This window comes from Mesoplodon bidens (assembly GCF_964165515.1).
Source record: "Mesoplodon bidens genome assembly, chromosome: 4".
NCBI classification, from domain to species: domain Eukaryota; kingdom Metazoa; phylum Chordata; class Mammalia; order Artiodactyla; family Ziphiidae; genus Mesoplodon; species Mesoplodon bidens.
Window position 1 is genome coordinate 100,092,398 of NC_138160.1, and position 9,707 is coordinate 100,102,104.

The window sequence follows — 9,707 nt, forward strand, 5'->3', positions numbered from 1 at the left end:
CAGGCTTTGTGCCCAGGAGCCCACAGGGTCCTGCTAGGGATCATACTCAGTGCAAGGAGATGTGGAAAATCCAGAGATAAGGAATCATGGCCTCTACTTTCCAAGGGCTCCTACTCTATGTTGTGGGGGAAATCAGACACATTCATTAAGAGTCTGCCCGACTGAAGGATGTGAAAAGAGTTATCACAGAGGTACAACTAACATGCTGGGAAAATGTGTGGTCCATTCTCACTGGGATATCTGGAAGGGCTTCCTGTAGAAAGTGGGATTTTAATTGAACTTAAAAACAATTTGTACTTTGAAAAATCATACTCTTGAAAGAAATGAGTTGAGCAAGCGCCTGTCCTCTGATGGAGGGAGGGAAGTCTGGCCTAGTTGAGTGGAGGCGGGAAGGTGAGTGTTACGCTTAGTCTGGAAAACTCGGCAGGGTCTTCAACCCTACGGGGCTTTGAACGTTCGGTTGACTATTTTCGGTTTTCTTCTTCTCGCATTGGGAAGCCATTTAAGATTTAAGCAGGGGAATAATATTCTTAAAGAAAATAACTATGACCAGGATGAATTGAAGGGAGGGAGAAACGACATACTCATTTATCTACAATTTGGGGAAGAGAGGAAGATTATCTCTAATTCATTAGATGTGCGTTGTATCAGCAGGAGGGAAATAAGCAGCATATCTTGATACATAAATCCTCCTCCCATATATGCATTCTTTTTCACCAGGGAGCAAGTATTTGGCAGCCAAGTTATCTTTAAAGTAATAAGAAAGCTATTTGGAATAAATGTTTCAGAACCATTTGTTACTTTGCACAGACCTATGAGCAAATAGGATTGAGCTAAAGCATTTACAGTGGTATGTGGTTCTGCAGGGGCCGCCACCCTATTATATATACTTTTATCTTGGCTAAACTCCAGCTGTTGCCACTGCTATTAGTCAAAGAACTGAAGTGTCAACGAGCTAATCAAAATAGCAAAGTGGGAGTCAAGAGTTTTTCCGCCTGTTTCCTAAAGTCTTAGGAAGATTGTTTCCTTTTTATTCCTTATATTCAGAACATAAAAGCCTCCCAGACATCTAATCTTTACTAGGTCAAACATTTCAAAAGGCAGTGGGATTATTTTCCAGTTGCTTTTCAGTTTAAGGCAAGTGTTTTAGGGGCTTCCAAAGCCTCCCTCCTGAATCAATTTATGAAAAAAAAAAAAAACAAAAACAAAAAATGAAGGAAAGGCATTATTAACCCAACTACATTGTCTTGGTGTAAAAATCCTAACATATAGCATAGTGGGAAAAGGTTCTGAATCATGACCTAAGAGATGTGAGTTCTAGACCCAGTTTTGTGAATGCATAGCTTGGTGGTTTTGTCAAGTCTCCTATTTAACAGGGAGGGATTAGAATTTTTCTGTATGTTTTCTGTACTATTCAGTAGTATTGTTCACAATTACTTTTGCCTAAGGAGTTTAGAAAATGGAGAGACACATGATAATGTTGCAGGAAGAGGGACCTCTTCCAGGGCCCAAGGGTGGGCTCTTGTCTACCACTCAGAAAAGAATTTTCTGAGGAGACACACGTGCTGACAAAGCAACAGACTTTATTGGGAAGGGGTGTCCGGGTGCAGAGCAGCAGGGGAAGGGAAGCCAGGAGAACTGCTCTGCCATGTGGCTCGCAGTCTCAGGTTTTATGGTAATGGGGTTAGTTTCTGGGTTGTCTCCGGCCAGTCATTCTGACTCAGGATCCTTTCTGGTGGTGCACACATTGCTCAGCTAAGATAGGTTCCAGCGAGAAGGATTCTGGGAGGTTGGTAGGACATATGGACAGGAGTCTCCTCTCTCCTTTTGACCTTTCCCGAATTCTTCCGGTTGGTGGTAGTTGGTTAGTGCCGCGTTCCTTAGCAGGACCTCCTGTTTTAAGATAACTCGTGCAAGTGGTTACTATCGGGCCTGGTCAGGGCAGGCAGTTTTGGGCAGTGGTTTCCCTAAAAATAAGATTGTGGTCAACAATTTTGGGTGGAAGTGATGTGTGTTACTTTTGGGCCAGAACTCACACTGCCAGTGTGAGGCTCCAGAATTCTTTCTGTCTACAAAGATGACTGAGAGAGGTGGCTTTGTCCTGCTGGGGGCAGGAATAAGGAAAATGAAGAGCAGAACTCCTAGGCAGCCCATGATGGGCATGTACAAGGAGCGGGAAATGAACCTTTGTTGTTTTAAACCACTGAGATTTGGAGGAATTATTCAAGCTTATTCCTTTTTGTTAGTTTGTTTTGCAATATGCGGGCCTCTCACTGCTGTGAGAGGAAGATAATAACAATGACAAGTAGCAAAAGATCTAACATGGAGAATACACTCCATTATAGCCAATTAATGGGAGTGGGAAACTCGGGTTCACTGTCCAGGACATAGAAATAAAAGCTGAGGATGCTCTGAGGCATCACTTGGATCTCTATAAGCCTCCATCATTTCTGATGAGTAGGGTTGACAGATAAAATATAGGCTGTTTAGTTAAATATGAATGTCAGAAAAACAACGAGTACATTTTGAAGATAAGTATGCCCCAAATAGTACATAGGATCTACTTATACTAAAAGTGATGACTTACTATTCATGTGAAGTTCAAGTTTAACTGTGTATCCTGTATTTTTATTTAGTAAATCTGACAGCCCTACTGATGATCCACAATGGAGGCAGTTCAGGAACGGTACATGCTGGCTCTCGGACAGTCAGAAATGGCTTCAGCAGATCCAGGTACAGTATGAAATTCTTTTTGGAGGTAGCTCAGAAGCCATGGCCAGCCCTTGACTGCAAGTACTGCCTCGGGTTTCCCTGAGGTGGGGTAAACCGTCCTCTTAATGGCCTTTTGGTAAGTCTGGAAGACCATATCCAAGGGGAGCCCCAAAGTCAGTTTCATCCTCACAACCATGTTTCCACTTCCTGGAATTGGCTGCATGTGACTCACAAGAGATGAGGAGGTTTGTGAAAATTGGGAGTGTCATAGCTTGAACCCTTTGTAGGTAAAGTTTTGGTGTTCTGAGAGTTTTAACAGGAGCAATGTGAAAGACTCCAGATCCCCAGGTAGTTAGAAATAATCCTGTTCTACTTCTGTGTATGTGACAAGTCTCTAATAGTTCACAGAGCAAATATCTGGTCTTAGAAAGACTGATCCAAGCTTGGATGTTTCTGGTGACAAGGCAAGGTCGTGAGTTTGAAGTTCACCTTTTATGGTTGAGGAGACAGTAAGGTTGTCAGAAGGGCAGTCATGGAGGAGACGTTGGCTTCATCCATTGTGCAGGCTTGTATATGTGGTTCTATGTAGATTGTGTTTCAGAGGTGGAGCTTGTTTACAAGTATGAACATTAGCTGACGTGCTTTTTGGACCTTCATTCCCAGAGCAAGAGCAGTGCCGAGGCTCTAGAAATGCCATGGATATTCTGAGCTGTCAGTGGCATTTCCCAGGTACTGTTCCCTTGGTGCTGCTCCTTGAAATGTGCAAAGGGATTATCATCTGTTTTGTGGCCGGTCCTAGCATTGTGAAAGGAAGCTGCTGCACCGGGCTCAGAGGATTTCGGCTGTGGTGGGAGGAGTAGTAGTAGTACGACGACTATAAATTGTATCACACCATATCTATTACATCTTGAGAGTGGGGTTGGGGGGTTATGAAGCGGGACTTTTATTGTACTTTTATACATTGTCCCCTTGAAAATAATTCAATTTTTAAAAATTAATTAATTTATTTTGGGCTGCATTGGGTCTTTGTTGCTGCTAGAGGGCGTTCTCTAGTTGCCGTGAGCGGGGGCTACTCTTGGCTGTGGTGCACGGGCTTCTCATTGCAGTGGCTTCTCTTGTTGCGGAGCACGGGCTCTAGGCACGCAGGCTTCCGTAGTTGTGGCACGTGGGCTCAGTAGTTGTGACACACGGGCTCTAGAGCAAAGGCTCAGTAGTTGTGGCGCACGGGCTTAGTTACTCCGTGGCACGTGGGATCTTCCCAGAACAGGGCTCGAACCCATGTCCCCTGCATTCGCAGGCATATTCATAACCACCGCGCCAGCAGGGAAGCCCAATGATTCAGTTTTTTATAAAGAGAATATTCCTAATATTCTTCCAAAAGTTTCAAAGTATATAGTTGGATAACACTATGAAAAATTAACTGATATATTTTTTTATTATTTCTCTTTGCTCCCTGGATTTTTTCCCCCTCCAGTCAGCTAGGCACTCTGAGTTCACTGCATTAGGAAGGTAAAGACTCAGCAGAAATGAGGGAGAAAAAAAGAAAATTCTCAGCTTTGGAATGTTCAAAACAGAGGCCACAGTAGAACAGGTGAGAATTCGGTGCACAAAAAATAAATCTCGTCTCAAATGTAAAAAAGAATTCTCTGCACTGGGAGGCAGGAGAGGGAGGGAGGGAAGGACTGAAGGAGAGAGATCAGTGTGGCCAGGGACATGGAGACTGTGCTTGAGGACGATAGGCCCAGGAAGAGAATCAGAATCTGGAGAAGATTCAGCCTGCACGCGATCATTGCCTCCAGCCAGCACCCTCATCTCAGACCTTGGGAAATTCAGAGAGAGAGTGGGAGTACGTCAGGAGGGCCACGCGCATAGTCTGTGTGGCAGGGGTTGTGGCCATTCCCTATTTGTGAGGAGTCCCCAGCAATTTCCAGGCCTCCTTCTGGAAAATGCTGGCGGACGTCTCTAGTGCTTATGTGAAAGCTTGTTCACAAACCTTGAAAGATACAGATGTAGATGACAGATGGATGCATAGATAGAAAAATGTAATTAACTAAAACCTCCAGGAAAGGTTTGGAAAATGCCCTTTATTGCATAGGATGTTCATATTGTCATATGATGTTAGACTGAGTGCCGGTCCCTTCATCCTCCTTCAGACCATGGCATTCTGTCTGCTACTATCCCGAGGGTCCTTTCTTCTCCCTGGAAGGGATAAAACAAATGAGGTAGAACAGGAAGAGACAAGCAGCACTCCAAGCTCTGCTGGTCAGGGTTACCCTCCAGCGTTGCCTTAATGCTCAGAGCCACACACACCACAGTGAGCTTGGCTCCAGATCAACTACCACGCGACGAAGGTTCTGGAACATTTCCATATCTCGGGGGACCTCATTTCCACGTGACTCTCTTTCATATTCCCCTTTGTCACAAAAGGCTAGGTCCAGTGGTCAGGGTGAGATCTCAGCTCAGGCCCAAGGCTCTCAGACCTCAAAGTTCCTGTCCTGCAAGGGCCCCTGTCCTCTCTTCAGACCAGTCCTGGCTCTCTCTGCCGACAAGGAGCTGCTGGTGGTACGTCCTCTAAGAGTTGAGGCCCATCGTGCAGACCCTGAGAAAACTCCTAGGAAAAGGCTCCACCTTCTTGTTGAAGTCAACAGAGCTCAGTTCCTTTGGAAGTGCTGGGTGTGTCCCAAGTTGATGCAACTGCACAGCCATTAGGTAAACCAGCACATGTGTGCGGCCCCTTCCCTTAGACCCCTCTGGGCCCTCGTGACATAGGCTCAGAAGACTGCCAGCCTCAAGCCTTACCTCTTCCAAGGCCACACCGTCTCCAGGATCTTCTGTCCCATGAATCTCAGTTGCTGTGTGGAACTCAAAAGAGAGAAAAGACCCTGCCTGCAGGGTCTCTTCGGGCTGGGGCCTTCTAGCTTTTCTTCCTCGTCCTCCTCGTCCTCCTCGTCCTCAGAGGTGGTCTTGGGTTCCACACTGCCCTCCTCCTCAGGGGTGCTCTCGGATTCCACATAGCCCTCCTCCTCAGCGGTGCTCTCGGATTCCACATTGCCCATCCACTGGGCCATGGTGAGATGAAAGACACGGCAGCTGAAGCCCTCCAGGACGCCGAACTTCACGTGCTGCTGGAGGATCTCCAAGGTGGGGAAGACCCGGCAGCAGGCCATGCACCTGAAGCCGGTCTCCATGGTCACCATCCAGTCCGGTGTCTTGGCCCTGGGTGTCTCCTGGACTGCAGGTGACCCTGATGGGCTGCCTGGCTCTGCCCTTTCCTCATACTCTTTCTCCTCCCCAGTGGGCTCACTGTCAGACAGGAGGCTTTCCGTGCACACATCAGAAGAGGGGTCAGTGGCTACTGTGCACACATCCTCAGGAAGGATCACTTCTTCTATCGACAGCTGCTTTTCAGGCAACTCCAAGGGTTTCTTTGTCTTCCAGGAGACAGCTACACCCTTGTTCAATTGTACCTGCATGTAGTGTATTTTCATGCCCCTTTCCTCTTTGTCTGGGTGCAGATTGTTCTTACAGGGTGAAGAGGGTGAGGAGGAGACACAGTGTGATGGGGGAGCGGTCTCTCCTTCTTCCTGATCCTGGGCTAGGGGTGCTGTAGGCTGGGCAGTGTCTCGATGTGATCTCCGGATTCCTGAAAAAGGAAATTAAAACCATAATAACATGCATGGGCCATGCCGGAAGCTGAGGGAGCACGTGTGGTAGACGAGAGAGGGACATTTGCATGACGTAGCTATGTCGTGAGCTTGATGTCTGTTGGCCGTAGGACGGAGCGGTGTATCTGGTGTCATCTGTGGGCTTTTCATGTGCGTGTGGGGGGATACTGGAGCGGTGTCTGTATACAGGGTTGTGGAGTATGGTGGTGAGGGCTGTGGTATGTGAGGGATGCGGCTGGATGCGTGTACGACGAGCAGTGTGAGTTTGGGAATATCGGTGGTGCATTACTTGTGGAATGGGGCTGTGGTGCTTGGGGTTTCTGTGTGCACTGAGAAGGGCTGTGCCTGGAGGGCGGATGTATGTGTGAGCTGTGTGGACCTGAGCTGGAGGGTGCTGCTCTCAGGCTGGAGGTCTATGATGCAGAACTCTGTCCTTCTCTGGAAGCAAAGGCAAGATAAACCCTAAATATTCCTCTGAAGATGCTTAATCTGGTCCCTCTTCCCTCCACCTCAAGCCCAGACCTTTCCGGCCCCCGCTCCTTGACTTCCCCACCATGGTAGTACCAAGATTCACACACACCCCCAGACTCAGCTGGGATCCAGGCCCTCGTAACAGCTCAGCCATCCTGCCCAGGCTCCTCCACAGAGCCCTCATCACCTCTGATGACCCTGGGTTTCCTCTCAGCCTCACTGGGATCTGTGTGCCTCCTGCCTCACAGCCAAGCACACCCTCACCTGAGGAGCCCCGCGCCCTTACCAGCGTAGATGAGCTTGCACGGAGAAGAAGCACAGGAGAAGTATGTAGAGGCAGAGGAGACCTCCCCTGCCCCTGGGCTGCAGCCTTTGGCCACCACAGTGGATCCAAGCTGAGGGGGATCCTCTTGTGACCTCGAGATTCCTGAGGGAGGAATGAAAGGCTCAGGGTGAGTTCATCAGTCCTCTGTCCACAAATATTTACCGAGTGTCTGGCACGTGTCAGGTGCAGTGAATACACACAGTTGACAGTGTAGTTCCCAGTGGATACTGCAGTATTTAATTCAAATCAGTACTTACTCTGTCACTGTCTTGTTGGTAATGTAGGCCTCGGTGGTGACTGTGAGTATGTGGGAAGAGTGAGTGATGTGTATCAGTTAAGTCTGTGGTAAGTGTGGGATTGGCATGGGGAGCACGGTGGAGATGTGTCTTATCTGTGTCTGTGGCCTTTGTGTGCATGGTTTCTGTTCACAAGTCAGGAATTCTGGGACATGTAACTTTTCCTCATTACATGGTGTGGCTTGTATTTATGGTGTGTGTTCATTCATTCATTCACTAAGATTCAGTAAGCAGCTACTCCTGTGTATCCGGCACTCTTCCATTGTTGTAGTCTCTGGTAACGCTGCACATTCTAGTAGGGGAAGACATAGACTAAACAAAACTACAATAAATATATAATACCTGAGCTGGTGGTAAGTATATAAGGGTTGCGAGACTTAGCGAAGAAAAATACAGGGCACCCAGTTAAATTTCAGTTTCAGGGGCTTCCCTGGTGGCGCAGTGGTTGAGAGTCTGCCTGCTAATGCAGGGGACACAGGTTCGAGCCCTGGTCTGGGAGGATCCCACATGCCACGGAGCAACTAGGCCCGTGAGCCACAGCTACTGAGCCTGCGCGTCTGGAGCCTGTGCTCCGCAACAAGAGAGGCCGCGATACTGAAAGGCCCGCGCACCGCGATGAAGAGTGGCCCCCGCTTGCCACAACTAGAGAAAGCCCTCGCACAGAAACGAAGACCCAACACAGCAAAAATAAATAAATAAATTACTAAAAAAAAAATAAAGAGCCCTTTAAAAAAAAAAAAAAAATTTCAGTTTCAGATAAACCCAGAATAATTTTTTAGTGTAAATATTCCCATGCAGTATTTGGTCTTACTTAGTTTTAGTGTAAGTATGGCCCATACAATATTTGGGACATACTGATACTGAAAAATTACTTGTTGTTTATCTGGAATTCAAATTGAACTGGATAGCCCATATTTTATCTGGCAACCCTGACATGGGTTAGTGAGACTGTGGTTCACTGTGGTTTGTATAAAGCGGGTCTGGCATTACTCAAGAATGTGTTACAAGTGTGGTGTGTATGACACGTGACTGGTTCTTATAGAGGTATTTAGCGATGGCTGCAGTTAGCTGTGTTTGTGCCAGAGTTGAGGAGATATATATATATAGTGTGTGTGTGTGTGTGTGTGTGTCCTATATATATAGTGTGTGTCTCTATATACATATCTCATCTCCAGCGTTTGGTGTTGGAGGAGAGGATTGTGATACAGGTGGGTTGTGTGAGAACGTAGTAGAGGAGGGATGCGTGTATATACCTCCATGTGCTGTGTGTGGTTTAATACGGAAGTTATATGTGGGGTGTGTGATATTTTTGCTGTATCAGAGTGTCCATGGGTGTATGAGTTACTGTCTCATAAAACACCGCTACCAAGAGTTCTATATACACTCTTACATACACCGAGTGTCAGCCAGGTCCAGGCAGGGTGACAAGAACTGTACCACGCAGACTTTATATCTGATAAGCACTCTCCCCCCATTCATCCTGCTCTTCTCTGCACTACGACACACACACACACACACACTCACACACACACACACACACTCACACACACAGGAACATAGAGAAAAATATTCTGAATGGTCAGGGGCAGTCATTGCCTTCCCCAGCCTGTCCCAGCCACTGCCTGAAAATCTGCCTGCTGTCTAGAGCTCCATTCCCAGGGCCCATCCTACAGTCTCCAGGGCCCTGGGCCTGGTAGGAGCTACTGGGCTCTAATCTGGGGCAGAGACCTCTAGCTGGAACTCTGGGGTGACCACCCCCTCCCAGGGCAAGCTACTCGCCTACATTTAATGCACGCAGGCACCACGTGGCCCGTGGCCCTCAGAACTCCCTGCGGGACCCTGAGGACATTTCTCACCCCCGTCCACACGGTCTCAGTCTCTGGAAAACCCTTCCCTTCCCTTGGTCTCCTTTGGGAAATTGTTCCTGTTGAAGGAATAAAACCTCCTTGCTTTCAATATGACATCATCCCTAGACAAACAATCTTCTTTTGAACTGTATTCCACTTGTGAAGATATTTTTCAACAGGGCCTTCAGCTCATGGGGCTTCTCTTTCCACTTTGGTAAAAGAGGCCAAGCAACTCATGGGTCTCTCTCAGCATCCTTGCATCCTTCACATCCCCCACCTCATGACCCCAGGGAAAGATCCAAGAGAATAAGAGAGAAATCGGGGACTGAGAAAAGCTGCACCTCTAGGTCTGTGCAAGCAGGATGCAGCCTGCTGTGAGTCCGACAAAGCT

General features: G+C 47.5%; 1 protein-coding gene and 1 long non-coding RNA gene across 3 annotated transcripts in view; one reads left to right on the forward strand and one right to left on the reverse strand.

Annotated features, from left to right (window-relative positions):
• Positions 1 to 3,271, forward strand: part of LOC308615727 — a 48,028-nt gene extending 44,757 nt beyond the window's left edge. For both annotated transcript variants that reach the window (XR_014015625.1, XR_014015626.1), the window contains one exon: positions 2,637 to 3,271. This is a non-coding gene — a long non-coding RNA (uncharacterized lncRNA). The remainder of the gene's footprint in view (positions 1 to 2,636) is intronic.
• A 1,960-nt stretch (positions 3,272 to 5,231) lies between these two features.
• Positions 5,232 to 6,409, reverse strand: LOC308615707 (protein FAM170A-like). The gene has a single exon (XM_081231343.1). It carries the CDS (start codon positions 6,198 to 6,200, stop codon positions 5,508 to 5,510), a length of 693 nt encoding a protein of 230 aa, XP_081087469.1. The 5' UTR covers positions 6,201 to 6,409; the 3' UTR covers positions 5,232 to 5,507.
• Positions 6,410 to 9,707: the final 3,298 nt, after the last annotated feature.

What these genes read in the sequence shown, in the direction of transcription:
- LOC308615707 (XM_081231343.1), bottom strand. Translation starts at nt 6,200, where the DNA reads ATGAAAATACACTACATGCAGGTACAATTGAACAAGGGTGTAGCTGTC.